Source organism: Pecten maximus, chromosome 4 (genome assembly GCF_902652985.1).
Source record: "Pecten maximus chromosome 4, xPecMax1.1, whole genome shotgun sequence".
NCBI lineage: Eukaryota > Metazoa > Mollusca > Bivalvia > Pectinida > Pectinidae > Pecten > Pecten maximus.
In genome coordinates, this window is record NC_047018.1 from 44,668,002 (window position 1) to 44,688,161 (window position 20,160).

Here is a 20,160-nt window from a genome sequence, read left to right on the forward strand (position 1 = left end):
AACAAAACACTTCAGACATTTAAACTTTTAGCCTCCAAAGTACACAATCACCTGGAGATTATTGGTGTAGTCTTAATAACGTTATTGAATCTGAAAACAATGGAATTAAAATGAAATAGAATTTTTGTGTGTAAGTCAATTGTGGGCTATACGTATATATTGGCAACCTGTTCAATAAAATAAATTGACTGGATCTTAATTCAGGTCCAAATGTCTGCTGATGTGATATAGTGTTGAGACCCTTACTACAAAACCCTAGAAGTAACTACAAAACCCTAGAAGTAACTACAAAACCCTAGAAGTAACTACAAAACCCTGGAAGTAACAACAAAACCCTAGCAATAACTACAAAACCCTAGAAGTAACTACAAAACCCTAGAAGTAACAACAAAACCCTAGAAGTAACTACAAAACCCTAGAAGTAACAACAAAACCCTAGAAGTAACTACAAAACCCCAGAAGTAACAACAAAACCCTAGAAGTAACTACAAAACCCTAGCAGTAACTACAAAACCCTAGAAGTAACTACAAAACCCTAGAAGTAACTACAAAACCCTCGAAGTAACTACAAAACCCTAGAAGTAACTACAGAACCCTAGAAGTAACAACAAAACCCTAGAAGTAACTACAAAACCCTAGAAGTAACTACAAAACCCTAGAAGTAACAACAAAACCCTAGAAGTAACTACAAAACCCTAGAAGTAACAACAAAACCCTAGAAGTAACTACAAAACCCTAGAAGTAACAACAAAACCCTAGCAGTAACTACAAAACCCTAGAAGTAACAACAAAACCCTAGAAGTAACTACAAAACCCTCGAAGTAACAACAAAACCCTAGAAGTAACTACAGAACCCTAGAAGTAACAACAAAACCCTAGAAGTAACTACAAAACCCTAGAAGTAACTGCAAAACCCTAGAAGTAACTACAAAACCCTGGAAGTAACAACAAAACCCTGGAAGTAACAACAAAACCCTAGAAGTAACAACAAAACCCTAGAAGTAACAACAAAACCCTAGAAGTAACTACAAAACCCTAGAAGTAACTACAAAACCCTAGAAGTAACAACAAAACCCTAGAAGTAACTACAAAACCCTAGAAGTAACTACAAAACCCTAGAAGTAACTACAAAACCCTGGAAGTAACTACAAAACCCTTGAAGTAACTACAGAACCCTAGAAGTAACTACAAAACCCTAGAAGTAACAACAAAACCCTGGAAGTAACTACAAAACCCTAGAAGTAACTACAAAACCCTGGAAGTAACAACAAAACCCTAGAAGTAACTACAAAACCCTAGAAGTAACTACAAAACCCTAGAAGTAACTACAAAACCCTAGAAGTAACAACAAAACCCTAGAAGTAACAACAAAACCCTAGAAGTAACAACAAAATCCTAGAAGTAACTACAAAACCCTAGAAGTAACTACAAAACCCTAGAAGTAACAACAAAACCCTAGAAGTAACTACAAAACCCTAGAAGTAACAAGAGAACCCTAGAAGTAACTACAGAACCCTAGAAGTAACTACAGAACCCTAGAAGTAACTACAAAATCCTAGAAGTAACTACAAAACCCTAGAAGTTACTACAAAACCCTAGAAGTAACAACAGAACCCTAGAGGTAACTACAAAACCCTAGAAGTAACTTCAAAACCCTAGAAGTAACTACAAAACCCTAGCAGTAACTACAAAACCCTAGAAGTAACTACCAAACCCTAGAAGTAACAACAGAACCCTAGAAGTAACAGCAGAACCCTAGAAGTAACTACAAAACCCTAGAAGTAACTACAAAACCCTAGAACTAACTACAAAACCCTAGAAGTAACTACAAAACCCTAGAAGTAACTACAAAACCCTAGAAGTAACTTCAAAACCCTAGAAGTAACTACAATACCCTAGAAGTAACATCAAAACCCTAGAAGTAACTACAGAACCCTAGAAGTAACTACAAAACCCTAGAAGTATAGAGTCTTTAATAAGTGGCTAATGGATAAGGGAAGGATCAAAATAGAGGGCAAAAAAGGCTAGGAACTGGAATTGAGGATTGAGCTCATATAGTGAAGCTTAATTTTACCTGTAATTTTAGTAAATTATTTTTAGTTGTTCTAGAATGACCTTTGGTTATGCGTTTGTCCAAACTTAACCAATAAAATAATTTTATTTTGTTAATGACATTTAAAGATGTCCTCATTTTTACCGGTGTTCCCTAACATTCTAGAAATTCTCTGCCATGTTATCATTAGTTAAAATAAGAGTGCTTTCGGATCAAGCTATTTTATCTTATGTCCTGGCTGATAATGATGCGAGGAGAGGTACAAATAATCCATGTGTGTTGGCCGTGCCTGTCTTGTCTTGAAGGAATGACATCTCCCTAGATTCATAATCATATTAAATTCATAAGATCTACGATATTCGCGTGAAAAATATGATTATGTGCAATTTTCATAGAAACGACTCTTAAAGTGAGTAAATCAATTATAAAAATACTTTTCATCGTTTTGTTTTCATTGTCATAGTCGTAAATCTCATTATTACCATATCGAAGATAAACCAATTTTCTGTTTACTCCATTATATTGATGATAATTACCTATCAATTTTCAATATACTAAAATAGCATTTCTTAAGAAGTTTTTTCAATACACGGCTTATGCAGGAAGCTGAGAAACAGTCCAGTCTGTACTGTCTTGGTTGTATTTTTCCGCAAGATATTTTACCCTTATTGGCCCAGTTGCAAAAGGCCTTCCGTATGTTGTTCATTGAGGAAGTCACCAACTACTACAAGGAGGCCCCACCTCAAAATCACTCTTGCTGTTCATTGGGCGATAAACAAACAAACAATCCTCCCGGTGATGGTGACTACAGAAATGATGTTAAATCTTTCATTGATAGGTATTGGTGTTGACGACATGTTCGTGATCGTAGAGGCCTGGAAAAACTTGACCCCAAAGGAATTGAAGCTCCCTCTGGTGGACCGCATGGCGCTGTCTCTCAAACATGCTGGTGTGTCTATCACAGTCACATCTATCACTGATGTTGTGGCGTTTGCTATCGGGGCTTCAACGGTATGTTCGTAGATGTTAATTTGTGCGTATTATTGTTTTATAAGCTTGCATCCATCATCTATTTATCCACTACCATTTTTCCCCAACTTGAGTGACTCCTCAATAACAAAAGGCCTCAGGCAATGGTATTGTGCTGTAGCTAGCATAAGTTGATTCTCCTTTCAAGGTCACAGGGATCATATGTATTTAAATCTTTAAACAACCCCTCAGAAGAATGTCTAAAAGGACCATTATATTTGGCCAGTTGCATGTGTTAGTGGAGGACTAATATGGTAGCTGTTCAAATAAATTACCTTGACCTACTTTCAAGGTCATAGGGGTCGAATATGTTACAATATTTAAATGACTGATTCTCATGTAACAATTCAACTGGCCCAGTAGGGCCATGATATTTGGTTGATAGCATGCTGGACTAGAGGGCTACTGAGTTTGTTCAAATGTCAGGGGTCAAATGTCATAGGGGTCAAATGTACTATAGTGAATTTCCAGGTTATTTTCAAGATAAGTTGCATCTGTATCAGGACAGCAAATCCTCATCCTGTTACCAGGTGACATTTTTAGCTCACCTGGCCCGAATGGATTTTCACCAAATTTGGTCAGGAACATCCTTGGCAGAAGGTGAACAGAGTTTGTATAAATTTTTACTCTGAACCCCCAGGGGCCTGAGGGGCAGGGCCAAATAGGGGAAATAGGGTTACTCCTTTAAATCGCTACTAGTCATAAAGTTAGTAATGAATTTGAACCAAATTTGGTCAGTAACATCCTTGGCAGAAAGGGAACAGAGTTTGTATAAATTTTTACTCTGAACCCCCAGGGGCCTGAGGGGCAGGGCCAAATAGGGGAAGTAGGGTTACTCCTTTAAATCGCTACTAGTCATAAAGTTATGAATGAATTTGAACCAAATTTGGTCAGTAACATCCTTGGCAGAAGGTGAACAGAGTTTGTATAAATTTTTACTCTGAACCCCCAGGGGCCTGAGGGGCAGGACCAAATAGGGGAAATAGGGTTACTCCTTTAAATCGCTACTAGTCATAAAGTTATTAATGAATTTGAACCAAATTTGGTTAGTAACATCCTTGGCAGAAAGGAAACAGAGTTTGTATAAATTTTTACTCTGAACCCCCAGGGGCCTGAGGGGCGGGGCCAAATAGGGGAAATAGGGTTACTCCTTTAAATCACTACTAGTCATAAAGTTATTAATGAATTTGAACCAAATTTGGTTAGTAACATCCTTGGCAGAAAGGAAACAGAGTTTGTATAAATTTTTACTCTGAACCCCCAGGGGCCTGAGGGGCGGGGCCAAATAGGGGAAATAGGGTTACTCCTTTAAATCACTACTAGTCATAAAGTTATGAATGAATTTGAACGAAATTTGGTCAGGAACATTCTTGGCAGAAGGGGAACATAGTTTGTATAAATTTTTACTTTGAACCCCCAGGGGCCTGAGGGGCGGGGCCAAATAGGGGAAATAGGGTTAATCCTTTAAATCGCTACTAGTCATAAAGTTATTAATGAATTTGAACCAAATTTGGTCAGGAATATCCTTGGGGGAAGAGGAACAGAGTTTGTTTAAATCTTTATTCTCAACCCCCAGGGGCCTGAGGGGCGGGGCCAAATAGAGGAAATAGGGTTACTCCTTTAAATCGCTGCTTGTCCTGAAGTATTGAATAGCTTTTCACCAAATTTGGTCAGGAAAATCCTTGAGGGGAGGGGGAACAGAGTTTATATGAATTTTTACTCTGTACCCCTAGGGGCCTAAGGGGCGGGGCCAAGTAGGGGAGATAGAGATTAGTCTTTTAATTGCTACTAGTCATAAAGTTTTAAATGGATATTAACCAAATATGGTCAGGAATATTCATTGGAGAAGGGGAACCGAGTTGGTATAAATTTTTACTCTGAATCCCCAGGGGACTGAGGAGTGGGGGCCAAATAGGGGAAATAGAGATTAGTCTTTAAATTGCTATTTGCTATTTGCCATAAAGTGTTAAATGGATTTTAACCAAATTTGGTCAAGAACATCCTTGGGAGAAGGGGAACCGAGTTTGGATAAATTTTTACTCTGTACCCTCAGGGGCCTGAGGGGCTGGGCCAAATAGGGAAATAGGGGTTTATCCTTTAAATCGCTATTTTTCATAAAGTTATGAATGGATTTGAACCAAATTTGGTCTGGAATATCCTTAGGGGAAGGGGGAAAGAGAGTTTATATAAATATTGACTCTGACCCCCAAGGGGCCTGAAGGGAGGGGCCAAATAGGGGAAATAGAGATTTGAGTTTTGAATGGATTTGAACCCAATTTTGTCAGAAACATCCGTGGTGATGGGGGAACAGATTTTGCATAAATGGTTACTGTGACCCTCAATCCCATAACTATGTATAGTATCGCTGGGCATTAAGGGATAAACACAATTCTTATGTAAAAATAGGCCAAAGGGTTTTCCCCACCCTAAGGGACTTAGTTTCTTTAAACACCATTATGGTGTAAAAATAATCCATATGGTCTTTCAGAGAGTACATTTTTGTATATGTATTAACAAATTGAACATGAACATTATTTTGACATTTGGTCAAATCCAACCAGGTGAGCGATACAGTCCCCATGGGCCTCTTGTTTGTCTCTTGTTTTAGTTACTGATGAGGAATCTATCTGAGCTTGGTCCTTATTTTGTTTTTATTTTTCCAGGTAATTCCCGGCCTGAGTGGATTCTGTATCTATGCCGCCCTGGGGATTCTGGCTCTGTATGGCCTCCAGGCAACGTTCTTTGTGGCTTGTCTGACCTTGGACCAGAGGAAGGTCGAGGCTACACGAGATGGTTGTATACCCTGCTATGTACATAAAAACTATACCCCCAATTCCTTCAGCCAGTGGAACATCATGACTACTGCCTTTGAAAAATACGTAGGACCCAATCTGATGAAATTTCCCATCAAAGTAAGTCTACCTGTGTCAAAAACATTTTGTGGGATACAATGTTGGATTATTTCTGTCCATCAGTCTATCTGTGCACTTTTTCCAGACCTCAATAAAAAACTTTTTTTCATTTATGACCTGGCCAGTTATTTATCCATGACTTTTACTTTCAAAACGCTACTCCTCCTTAACTCAAAAGTGGATTGCCACCAAATTTGTTGTGAAACACCATAGGGGGATGGCAATCATATAAATGAGGCTGGTCCGACCCCTGGGGCCAGAGTTGCAAGGCTCCAAAAGGGAACTTTGGTGAATTTTTGCTTTAAAACTCTACTTCTCCTTTTGTGGATTGCATCTAAATTTGTCGTGAAACATCATTGGGGGAGGGCAATCATATTTTGTATAAATGAGACTGGTCTGACCCCTTTGGCCCAGGGTGTGGGGCCCCTAAAGGGGAATTTTGCTGTAATTTTGCTTTCTATATATAATGACTCAATTGTCAGATGACCATTAAGGCTCATAGCCCTCTTCTCGTTTATTGCTGTCCAAATAGTTTAACTAAGACTTGTTACACCAGAGTTGTTCATGCATGAAATAATGAAAGTCCTGGTGAACTTATTGTGCTTTCAAAAGACCTATGAGGTAGACTTCTAAAGGCTTTTGCATGTCTGTCACGGTTTATGCCTGAAATTTTGCTTTTAAAAAAATTATGAGCTGGTCCTTGTCCTCGAAACATTACCGATATCTAACCACGTTCCAGGTGCTGGTGTTACTAGTCACGTCTGCTCTACTTGGAGTCAATGTCTGGGGATTCTACCATCTGAAACAGGACTTCAGTCTGACGATGTACATTCCATCAGATTCATACGCCCACAAGTATGCCATGGCTAGAGAAAAATACTTCCCGTCGGATGGCCTTGACACTGCTGTATACTGCAGTAAGTACCGGGGCATTAAGGTTTCAGGAAGTCTGGGCAAAGGCACAAACATAACAAAAAATGAATTGTTTATTGTTTTAATTCCAATGGAATGTTTAATATTATTATGAAATTTGTGCTGAGATTTAAGGCTCACATGTCCGAAGGGCATTGTGCCAATGTTGGACATATGCCTTAAGCATCTGATAAAAATTGAAGCAAATAATCCAAAGAAGCCATTTTATAATAGGTTGATTATGTGCTTGGCTTGAGGCCTGGGATAGCCAAAGGAAGTAACATAATTTGTGTGTTCAGTGTAAGTAACACCAAAGTTTGTCAGCGCTCTAGCGTCATGATTCCTTGAGATATTTTAATTATCAAACTTTATGCAATGATAAAGCACCATGATATCTCAGGCAAGTTCAAGTTTCAAGGTTTTTGGGTCAAGGTCAATGGAACTATTTTTAGCGGAGTGTAGGTATGGTAGGTAAGGGACATGTATTGCTTAAGTAATACCCAGCATGCTTGTAAGGTTAAACACGGTATCTGTTGTTACTAGAATGATAGGCCTAAAGCTAACTATGTGTTGCCATTATTTGTAGAAGACTTTGAGTACCACAAAAGCCGAGATTTAATGGAGAAAATGTACAGTAACATTGTTGAGGACCCGTACATCGTCAATGGTTCTGTCGTGTTCTGGTTCTCCGCCTTCAATGACTGGTTTGACAGGATGAGGGATGACCCCTCCGTGGCCCCGTCCATGTATGGAGGTAAAGTTGGGACATAGGGGACCGTACATTGTTTTATTTATATAGGTGGGACCTAAACTGATTTAACGTCAGGTAACCTTGGTCATGTCATTATAGCCATCTTATACAAGTATCAGATTCCATAGTCTGGACTAGATTTGACCATTACATAACTTCTGACTGCTCACTACACACTAATAGAAGAAACTTTCCTAGATTAATATTCTGTAAATGTGCACATTTTAGTGGTAATCTTATTTTAGTGACATTTTCAGTTGACACATTCTGCTAAATTACAAATTGACATTTGTGTTAATTTTATATCTTCAAATTTTTTTTTTTGTTTGACAAATATTGTGAAAGGGTTGATTCACCTTGGCATATTTAAAAAAGAAATTATTTATATGTATTCATATTGTTTTTGCACTGTTTCGGAAAGTTTGAGTGCCACATTAACAAAATGGAGGCTTCTGATTGGTAGAAATTAAGAAATTGTCAGATTAAAGTGAAAATTGGTATAGATGGGTTATGAGGGATACCGAACACATTGGTATGACTGTGGGGGTGTTTGGGGGACATCTGTAATGGTCCTCATTACTATCAGAACTTGTTCAGCTCAAATATGAGTGTGCCAAAATATTGCCACTAGTTTAATCGTAGTTAAAGTACAACACGGTAACGATCAGGATATACTGAGGTGGCAATCAGTATCTGTATCACAAAACAATGTCTGGTTTAATTTTGGGGCATATTCAATTAAAATCACAATTATGTCAACGGTATGAGAATAACGGACCATGTTAAAAAATTTACTACCTTACACCTCATTCCCTAGGGTATCAATTTTCCTGTACTAAAATGATTCTGAAATGTCCTAACTCTAATTGAAATGTTTCGCCATATGAGCTACTGACTCAGAATATTTGGAAAGCATTTTGGTAATTTTGCATGATTATAATAATTAATATTTGGTTAAATATCTTCAATTTATGCTTGTGTTTCAGATGTGAAGTACCCATACTCTAAAGCTTGGTTTGCCCTGCTGGTACACCGATTTCTCTACCATACCCCTCAGGGCCAGGCGTACCGACAGTTCATCAAATTTGAGAATGCCTCATCAACTGGTAACCCAATCATCCGAGTAAGTCACTATACCATATTACACAATCTCAGGTGTGGGTAAAGATTGGAGGGGGCCGCGGTGACCGAGTGGTTAAGGTGTCCCGACACTTTAACGCTAGCCCTCCACCTCTGGGTTGCGAGTTCGAAACCTACGTGGGGCAGTTGCCGGGTACTGACCGTAGGCCGGTGGTTTTTCTCCGGGTACTCCGGCCTTCCTCCACCTCCAAACCTGGCACGTCCTTAAATGACCCTGGCTGTTAATAGGACGTTAAGCAAAACAAACCAAACAAACCAAAGAAAGATTGGAGTCACATGACACATCAAATGTTGATGTCTTATATTTTCGTCATTACGTTTCAGTATTGTTTTTAGGGATGGAGCGGTAAGAAATTATTTATTAATTGATTTATTAATTGATTTATTAATTAATTATTAATCAACCAAATAATTATATAAGATGAGATTCTGAAATATGATGTACTATATTCAACCTAATAAGATCACCTGCCCCTGTAAGGGTACTCCCACCTTTTTTCAGGAAAAGAAAATGTGTCGACTAATTGAAATATATATAAATAGTTCCTTACCTTACTTATCTGCCAATAATATTCAGTTATTTAATCAAAGAGTCTGAATTGTTTTAGTGACATTATGTAAACAAATTTTGTTGTTTTTTTTTTCCGCCCAGAATTCATACAGAATTTGTTCTTTATCCATTGTTTTATTAAGTGCACCCCATATGCGTTTTTGCAAACACACAGTGTGATTATAAGGTTGAATGCGGTAATTAATTTTTGAAGTTTTGAGAAAGTAATTTTTTTAAGGAATTCACTTCTGAATCAATACATGTGTGGAATTATCTCCCTTTAATTGAACAACAAGTATGTAAGCAGTTTAAAAGGAATTACAATCAATCAACCAAACAGGAAGGAAAAGAACGCCTGGTCGATAGCTTCATCATGTTTAACGGCCCATTGACAGCCATGGTCATTTTAGGCCAAACAATATTAAACTGGCCATGGGTATATTGAATTTGAAAAATATTGGGATTTAAATCATGTGGTCAAGGCCTCTATGTACTCATTAAAGGGGATTGAAATAGCATAGATCAAGTGTAAAAACAAAAAAGGGTCATAGATTGGAAGTTGTAGAAAGTTGATTATGGTGTGCGAAAATTAATGAAACATATCGAGTTATAAAAAATCTATCTCTTTCAAATAGTTGAATATTTGATCCTATGCCACAGTAGAGAATGAAGTAATCATATCCGTTAATAGGAAGTATTTATGATGAATAGATTTTAAATCAAAGAATTCTATCATAAAATGTGCAACAGTGAATGTGGAAACACATGCATATCATACAGGTAGGTCTTCCGGCTTTATAAGGTATAAGGTGTAACGAGTAAGGTAAGTATGTCCAGTGTGAAGATGAGTAAGGACCTCTTCGTCTCTGCAATGTTTTCTGTAAGGTGATGTTGGAAACTACCGTAAATATTTATTCATGCAGAAATCTGTTGTTTGCATGGCTTCCATGGTAGGAGGATTCTGTTTTAAGTAGCATTTTGAATGCTAACAGTGAATTACTGATGATTATATACTGCACCTTATTTCTGTGTCTGGTATCAATAATCACAATTCTAGTTTTACTAATGTTGGTTTTGTATCCAATCTGCTCAGTATAATGCTTCAACTAGGAAGGAAAGCTGTTGAACTTTTTGGCAAAATTTATCTTTTTTTTCTGAATATTAATTCATCCAATAACAATGACTCAATGGCTGTTTTAGGGGACAATTTTGATCTGTGTTGATACTAACATGTTTGTTTTAGGGGACAATTTTGATCTGTGTTGATACTAACATGGTTGTTTTAGGGGACAATTTTGATCTGTGTTGATGATAACATGGCTGTTTTAGGGGACAATTTTGATCTGTGTTTTTTGGCAAAATTTATCTTTTTTTTCTGAATATTAATTCATCCAATAACAATGACTCAATGGCTGTTTTAGGGGACAATTTTGATCTGTGTTGATACTAACATGGCTGTTTTAGGGGACAATTTTGATCTGTGTTGATACTAACATGGCTGTTTTAGGGGACAATTTTGATCTGTGTTGATGATAACATGGTTGTTTCAGGGGACGTACTTCAAACTTCGACACACCTATCAGCCAGATTCTAAGTCAGAAATCATCGCTATGGAGCATCTGAGACACATTATAGATAATTCTGGCCTTCCTGGAGGTGGATGCTTTGCTTACACTGACGTTTACCTCACATACGAAACAAATAAGGTATAATTTGTGAATGTTCCAATATTTTATTTTTCAAAATCAAAATAGGTAAAATAAATATAGATGAGAAAATATGTAATAAAGATAATTATCACCCATTTTAATCTCAATAGACTTTGTCAATTTTGATCAGATCATGAATTTGAAAATCCATTAAATGGGTAATTTAAAACCGTTACGATAAAATTAATGGCCCATGATACTTTTAATTGTCAAAATCCGCCTGTATGCATGTCCCCCTATCCTGGGCAAACTTCTTTAAATAGTTAATGCTTTTTTAAAAATTAACTCTGTCTGAAAACTTTTTGTATAGCCAATCAGTAAAACCTTACTGGATAAAATGGCTATTGCTTCTAGACTTATTATAAAGATTTATTTTATTTCATGGTAGTGTTAAATGTTTGTTTCCCCAGATACTACAGCGGGAATTGTACCGGAATCTACTGCTTGCTGTCATCTGCGTCTTTACTGTAACACTGCTGTTGATAGCAAACTTTCGCACCAGTCTCATCGTTTTCACATGTGTCATCTTCACCTTGGTAAGGGTCAGAGGTCGAAGGGCAAAGTTCATATCTACATAGGTAGTATCAAGTGGATTGTATATGTTTAACATTTGGACCAAAAGAGGGTAATGGTAATTTTGTGAACAATATGGCAGGAGTCAAGTAGGAGGTAAAGGTAATAGATACCTCAACTTTTGTGTTACTCGTATATGTTAGATGGAATACAGGTCAGAGGTCGTAAACAATCACCTGTTTACAAAGGTCGAAAGTCATTTTTGGCCCAGCATCATCAGATGGTTGGCTATTCAAATTGCCGTGCATCCATGGTCTGTCCGTCCGTCCCTCCTTAAGTAATTCTTGTTATCTCTTTTTCTCAGAAAGTACTACAGGGATCATTCTCAAATGTCATATGTAAGATAATGCATTTAAGGACTGAACGGAAAACAACATGGCCGAGAGGCGGCCATCTTGGATGTTGACAATTGCAGGTTGCTCCTGCTATATCATGTTAAATAAGGGCTTTTTGGGGCCAATAAAGGGCCCCATTCCCAATTGAAAATATTTTCTAATTAGGCCAAATTCCCAAAATTAGCAGTTAACACATGAAAAATCCTTCACTAATTTTCTTCCAAAAATGAGACAAAAAGGCCCCATCCCAAACTAGGGGGGAAAAGCCCTGCTTTTCATTTGACTGATATAAATCATTCAATGATGGGCGCCAACCTCTTGGATCTCTTGTTGTTTATTAGGAGTTAGTTGTATACATGTAAGTGTTAAGTGAATACCTTTTTTTTTTTTTTTAATGATCTACTAGTCCAAAGATATGATATGTAAGGAGACATACGTATAAAGTATGTAAACATTTAACAAACCTGCCTTGTAGGTGGATGTGGCTGGCACACTACACTTCTGGGGCGTTACCATAGACACAGCCAGCAGTATCCTACTCACCCTGTCAGTCGGTCTGGCTGTGGACTACTCCGCACACATTGGTCACATGTTCATGACAGTCCAAGGAACCCGACCAGGTAGATACACAGAAAAATTCCTGATACAATTTACAGATCAGGAGCCAGTTCTGAAGGGGAGATAACTGACCAGATACTATGGGGAGATAATTAGTCAGGTTCTATGGGGAGATAATTAGTCAGGTTCTCTGGGGAGATAATTAGTCAGGTTCTATGAGGAGATAACTGACCAGGTTCCATGGGGAGATAACTGACCAGGTTCTATGGGGAGATAACTGACCAGGTTCTATGGGGAGATACTGACAAGGTTCTATGGGGTGTTACTGACCAGGTTCTATAGGGAGATAACTGACCAGGTTCTATGGGGATATAACTGACCAGGTTCCATGGGGAGATAACTGACCAGGTTCCATGGGGAAATAACTGACTAGGTTCTATGGGGAGATAACTGACCAGGTTCTATGGGGATATAACTGAACAGGTTCCGTGGGGAGATAACTGGTCAGGTTCCATGGGGAGATAACTGGTCAGGTTCTATGGGGAGATAACTGACTAGGTTCTATGGGGAGATAACTGACCAGGTTCTATGAGGAGATAAACCAGGTTCTATGGGGAGATAACTGACCAGGTTCTATGAGGAGATAACTGACCAGGTTCTATGGGGAGATAACTGACCAGGTTCTATGGGGAGATAACTGACCAGGTTCTATGGGGAGATAACTGACCAGGTTCTATGGGGAGAAAACTGGTCAGGTTCTATGGGGAGTTACTGACCAGGTTCTATGGGGAGATAACTGACCAGGTTCTATGGGGAGATAATACTAGGCTTTGAAGAGGAAATGACTTGTCAGATTCTTTAAAGACATTCTAAGAAAAAAAGGCAAAGCAAATTGCATGGTTAATAACTTCAAATTATTCAATAGCCACCACATCGAAGTAAGTATGTAAGTGTTAGTTGGTAGTATGATATATGATGTGTGACTACAGATATCAGTGTATTGTTGACTGTACAAGATATTAATGCCATTGTCCTACTCTTACAGAGAGAGTTGTGGAGACACTGAAGAAGATTGGCCCAGCGGTGTTCAGCGGTGGATTTAGTACTTTTCTAGCCTTCCTACTCTTGTGTAACAGTTACAGCTATGGTTTCTCGCTGTTTTTCAGAGTAAGTTGTCTCCCCCTGAAAGTGCTAACTAGTGTGATGGATAAACTCTCTCCTAAAATCTTCCCCAGTTCCCTTAGTTGTCCCCCCTCTCAAGCTTTCTAAGTGGCCTCCCTCCACAGCTGCCTAAGTAGTCCTATGATCCCCGAGGTAGCCTCCCTCTATAATCCCCTAAGCAGTCCCCGTCCCTTGACCCCCTTAGTACTCACCTTCACTGACCCCTTAATATTCCCCCTCCCTGACCCCCTAAGTACTCACCTTCGCTGACCCCTTAATATTCCCCCTCCTTGACCCCCTAAGTACTCACCTTCACTGACCCCTTAAGTATTCCCCCTCCCTGACCCCCTAAGTACTCACCTTCGCTGACCCCTTAATATTCTCCCTCCCCTGACCCCCTTAGTACTCACCTTCACTGACCCCTTAAGTATTCCTCCCTGACCCCCTAAGTATTCCTCTCTCCTCTGACTCCCTTAGAAGTCCCCCTTCTATGACTCCCTCAGAACTCCCACTTACGGACACCATGAATTGTACTTCTCACTGACTTCTAACCCCCTTAGTAATCACCTGACCCCAACTCCCTTATTAGTCCCTCTTACCCCTCTCCGAAGATGTTTTCACAGTTATGTTATTTGGGCTGTTCCAATGACTTATCTAACCCCCTTATGTACATTTGGTTGTAGGTGTTTTTCACAGTTGTGCTATTTGGGCTGTTCCATGGACTTATCTACCTCCCTGTGGTCTTGAGCTGGATTGGACCAGAACCATATGACACCCATCTCACGACGGAAGACAGAGCAAATATATACATCCCACAGTGTAAATGTAACAGCCAAGGGGAGAGCAATCATCTCGAGCCATCAACACAGGTGAGTTACCTCCCCTTCATGATTAGTTACAAACATTACACTTGCTACATCAGGTTCATGATAATTACTTTGAAAATGTAACAAAAAATTCGATTTACTTCAAGCAACATTATTTAAGTAATTCATAAACACTGGAATATTTTAGATTTTTTTTTTCTGTAAAATTCAAAGTTAAACATTTATCATTACTTTAATGATGGCTCCGATTTTCTATATATACAACAATGTTAAATAACCCTGTGACCATTTCATTGAACTAATAATTTTTTGTGTTTCTATGACGACCTAGAAATTGATTCGTGACTCCAATACAAGGTTTGTTTGTGATGGTTGATTGTGAATGACCTAATTTTGACTGGTGATTTGTTGGGTTGGTCCTAATCTGTTACATTGGTTGCTATGGATACAATGACTGCATGACCTTGTGTTTACCTTGTGGTTTTCTAAATTGGTAAAACAATATTGATAAAATCAGTTTCATTGGATGCAGTGCTTGGTGGAAGTGTCTAAAGAGAAGGGCTCCCTCTGTTAAAGTCATCAACTCCTCTTTATATAACTGCTAACTTTCTATCAGATTTTGTAAAAGAGGAGCTGTCAATGAAATTGAACTACAAATGTACTCAACTCAGATTCAAGTGTTTTTATAATGATTTTTTTTTAAAGAAGAGATTCAGGGGAAATGATATACAGTAGTGAAAGACTTTTTATGATATTTATTTATTCAATTTTTTTCATATCTCTAAAATGTATAGCATAACAGGTGCCTCCTTAAGTGGACATTGATCTACAAGGTATATATATGATACCTCCTTAAGTGGACATTGATCTACAGGGTATATATTTAACATACCTCCTTAAGTGGACATTTATCTACAGGGTATATATATAACATACCTCCTTAAGTGGACATTGATCTACAGGGTATATATATAACATACCTCCTTAAGTGGACATTGATCTACAGGGTATATATTGATCTACAGGATACATATAACATACCTCCTTAAGTGAAGATTGATCTACAGGGTACAGGATATATGTAACATACCTCCTTAAGTAGACATCTATCTAAAGGGTATATATATAACATACCTTCTTAGTGGACATTTATCTACAGGGTATATATGTAACATACCTCCTTAAGTGGACATTGATTTACAGGGTATATATATAACATACCTCCTTAAGTGGACATTTATCTACAGGGTATATATATAACATACCTCCTTAAGTGGACATTGATTTACAGGGTATATATATAACATACCTCCTTAAGTGGACATTTATCTACAGGGTATATATGTAACATACCTCCTTAAGTAAACATTTATCTACAGGGTATATATATAACATACCTCCTTAAGTGGACATTGATTTACAGGATACATTTAACACAATTCCTTAACTAGACTCTTGTCTACACGAAATTGAGCCTTAGTGCTATGAAAATTGCAAGCATATCAGTTGATTTTATGAGGAAGTTGCCATTGGTTCCGGATAATACTATATTTCTGATCTAGAAAAGAAATTTGTGGACAAAGTCTGTTCTCGGTATAAGAATGAAAGAAAGCACAAATCCAAGAATAGAAATTTTGGGATGAAGTCTATTCTCAGTAAACATTAGAACATTAAAGATCCATAAAAATACTGATAATTTTAGGTTAATCTGTGCCAAAACATGAAAAATGAGATTGTGAGATTTTTAGAGAGAGAGCCAGTTAAGGAGGTTTGGGGTACTATATGGTCTTGGGTAGCATTCATGTACCTGTAAAGGTTAGGGGAATGGAAAGGTTGGTGTGACGCTGTGCAAACTTTGTATTTTACTCACAGAAACCAACTCTGCGGTAAGTAGTGCCACCGTCATCATTCAGACTCATCAGCCGACTGGGCTCGGTTGTTTCCAGTGGCAATCATTACACAATGAACTGAAAGTTTTGAAAAAAAAAAAAAAATGAAGTCTCAAACTTGATTCTTTTCTCGAGATGAAAATTTTCATCTACAATTCTTGAAGTTAGATAAAAATCAATAATTGTGATAATATTTCATTTAATTTGATGTCATTTCAAACAACCAAGCCCAGAACATCATCTCACTGACATTTGCTTGCATTTACTGATATTTTGTTTGCATTTTGCTGATCAATTTTCTTGCTGTTTAACTTTTGTTTGCCTTTGATTACCATATTGTTATATAATCTGTTGTCTTTGTTCACATTCATTATTTTCTTGCTGTTTTTTTTTATCTAATTGTTTGCATTTATACTTTTTATTTTCTGAAGTTATAGCTATTAGTGTTCTTTTACGATTGCTGTTTTCATATCTTCTCTTTTTCTGCATGCTTCATTATTTTTCCATTGACAACATTTTTTATGAAATAAACAAGAGCATAAAGCAGTTCAGATCTGATCTAGACTTTGCATAAAAGGGTCAAAGGTCAAACTGTTTGAATTTGAAAAATCGTTAGAAAAATAATTTTTATCATTTACAATATACATATGTATATCAATGTGAGGGGTTGGGATATATCTATGTGAGGGGGTGAGGTATATCTATGTGAGGGGGTGGAGGTATATCTATGTGAGGGGGTGTGGTTATATCTATGTGAGGGGGTGGGATATATCTATGTGAGGGGGTGGGGTATATCTATGTGAGGGGGTGGAGGTATATCTATGTGAGGGGTGGGGATATATCTATGTGAGGGGGTGGGGGTATATCTATGTGAGGGGTGGGGATATATCTATGTGAGGGGGTGGGGTATATCTATGTGAGGGGGTGGGGTATATCTATGTGAGGGGGTGGGGATATATCTATGTGAGGGGTGGGGATATATCTATGTGAGGGGGTGGGGGTATATCTATGTGAGGGGTGGGGATATATCTATGTGAGGGGGTGGGGTATATCTATGTGAGGGGGTGGGGGTATATCTATGTGAGGGGTGGGGATATATATGTGAGGGGGTGGGGTATATCTATGTGAGGGGGTGGGGTATATCTATGTGAGGGGGTGGGGATATATATGTGAGGGGGTGGGGTATATCTATGTGAGGGGGTGGGGATATATCTGTGTGAGGGGGTGGGGGTATATCTGTGTGAGGGGGTGGGATATATCTATGTGAGGGGGTGGGGATATATCTATGTGATGAGGGTGGGGATATATCTATGAGATGAGGGTGGGATATATCTATGTGAGGGGGTGGGGATATATCTGTGTGAGGGGGTGGGATATATCTATGTGAGGGGGAGGGGTATATCTATGTGAGGGGTGGGGATATATCTATGTGAGGGGGAGGGGTGTATCTATGTGAGGGGGTGGGGATATTTCTATGTGAGGGGTGGGGTATATCTATATGAGGGGGAGGGGTATATCTGTGTGAAGGAGGTGGGATATATATATGTGAGGGGTGGGGATATATCTATGTGAGGGGTGGGATATATCTATGGGATGGTGGTATATCTCTGTGAGGGGATGGGGATATATCTATGTGAGGGGTTGGGATATATCTATGTGAGGGGGTGGGATATATCTATGTGAGGGGATGGGGATATATCTATGTGAGGGGGTGGGGTATATCTGTGTGAGGGGGTGGGGATATATCTATGTCATGGGGTTGGAGTAAATATAAAGATCTATGTGAGGGGGGTATATCTATTTGAGCCCCTTCTTTGTTTGCCTTTGTTTTAAATCTGTATTCTTTTCTTTCTTATACAACATATTGTTTGCCATCAATTGTGAATTGTTTTTGCACTTTTATGACAAACGAAATTGTTTCATCATGGTTCAATACAAGATTATTAATAATAAACAAAATGAATCCTTTCTGGCAATTTAACTACATATTGCAATAATTATCTGAATGACATGCATTTTAACACTTCAAATTAAGGAAGACTTCCTTTATTTCCGTGCATGGCACTCACTGAATACATGTAGTCTTTCTTTCTTTCTTTCTTTCTTTCTTTCTTATTACACACATAATGCATGATACATATGCTACATTTTAGTGTCAGTGTCGCTCAGAAAACTTTCCCTTGCGAAAGACGATCTACAGAAGCAAACTTTTCAGACATCTTCTTCTGAGGGAGCATAGGCCAAGACTGTCTAATGTTGAGCAATCTTTAGTAAAACAAACTTGTTGGGGGGTAAAGACTTCTTGTGATGGTGACATGCCAAAATGAAATTTAGTAATGACTTTTTATTGTTTATCAAACCTTCTTTGGGCATCTCATACAATGTTATAACTACTACTTACCTGATGGGAGTGTTGCCTTCTTAGCTTACAATATATGTATATACAGAGTTATAGCCCTTTGATAATGTTTGATACAGGTACCTATTCAAGTCAAGGTTGGAGTCAATAGATTGCATGTACTGTTCTGAGATAATTGAACAAGTGTTTAAAGCATGTAATACAATAAAATGTCATAAACAGGTGATCAAACTTAAGGCCAGAGACTAAGATCAGCATATAACAATTTTACAACTTTGTAGTTGTATGTGGGGAATTTCTTGTTGACTATTTATTACTATGCTGGTTTGTCTGCATGGTGTGACTGCTAGTCTGAAAAGTTAGTGTTAGTCTTTTAAAATTGTGTCAATCTTTGTCTCATGACCATTGTAAACTAGAGCATGGGCAATCAACACTCAGTCTAGCCCCCTCCCCCCTGCATTCAACAGACAAGCTCCACCCCCTTTAACTCAACACTGATTCAGAAGTTCTATCCCTTGTCAGTCTAAAGGCAAACTCCATCCCCCTGTCAATCAACACAAGCTCCCTTCCATGTCAACCAACTTTCAAACTCCATCTCTAGTCAATCACCACTGTTAATCAAGAGCAAAGTTCCATCCCCTGTCAATCAACACCGAAGTTCTTCCCCCTGTCACTCATCATTCAGTCAGGCACGCTGTCAATCAACACTCAAGTTCTATCCTATATGACTGAATACTCAAGCTCCATCCCCAAAGATCTAACCCCTGTCAATAATCACAGGAACTCTCTTCCCTGTGAATCGACACATGATCTGACCCTGCAAATCAATGCTCACGCTCTGTCCCTAGTCAATCACTACTCAGCCCAGCCACCTGTCAATCAACAGGCAAGCTCCACCCTCTGTCAATCACTACTCAGCCCAGCCACCTGTCAATCAACAGGCAAGCTCCACCCTCTGTCAATCACTACTCAGCCCAGCCACCTGTCAATCAACAGGTAAGCTCCACCCTCTGTCAATCACTTCTCAGCCAAGCCCCCTGTCAGTCAACAGGCAAGCTCCACCCCCTGTCAATCACTTCTCAGCCCAGCCCCCTGTCAATCAACAGGCAAGCTCCAGCCCCTGTCAATCATCAGACAGGCTCCACCCTACCCCCTGTCAATCATCAGACATGCTCCACCCTACCCCCTGTCAATCAACACTAAAGCTGTAAATCGCCACATGATCAGACCCTGTAAATTAACACTTAAGCCCACTTCTCATTCACATTGCTTTCACCGAGAGATTTTTACACTATCTAGTTTTTCATTGCTCCTGGTGCCTTTACATCACATATCTGATAAGATTCTCTAGTTAACACACCTTTTTTCATCACCATTTCTTGAATATAGTTATGCAAACTAC

General features: G+C 38.6%; 1 protein-coding gene across 4 annotated transcripts in view; it reads left to right on the forward strand.

The window, feature by feature from the left end:
* LOC117326208 (patched domain-containing protein 3-like) overlaps positions 1–20,160 on the forward strand; it is a 62,216-nt gene that overhangs the window by 32,464 nt on the left and 9,592 nt on the right. For 3 of the 4 annotated variants that reach the window (XM_033882864.1, XM_033882863.1, XM_033882862.1), the window contains exons 9-19: positions 2,892–3,064; positions 5,746–5,994; positions 6,734–6,911; positions 7,493–7,660; positions 8,644–8,780; positions 10,898–11,053; positions 11,467–11,592; positions 12,440–12,584; positions 13,568–13,689; positions 14,367–14,552; positions 16,383–16,396. In XM_033882864.1, coding sequence (XP_033738755.1) covers positions 2,892–3,064; positions 5,746–5,994; positions 6,734–6,911; positions 7,493–7,660; positions 8,644–8,780; positions 10,898–11,053; positions 11,467–11,592; positions 12,440–12,584; positions 13,568–13,689; positions 14,367–14,552; positions 16,383–16,396 — 1,654 coding nt within the window. Of the gene's footprint in view, positions 1–2,891; positions 3,065–5,745; positions 5,995–6,733; positions 6,912–7,492; positions 7,661–8,643; positions 8,781–10,897; positions 11,054–11,466; positions 11,593–12,439; positions 12,585–13,567; positions 13,690–14,366; positions 14,553–14,841; positions 14,868–16,382; positions 16,397–20,160 lie in introns of all 4 variants that reach the window. The other variant, XM_033882861.1, reaches the window with a different exon arrangement.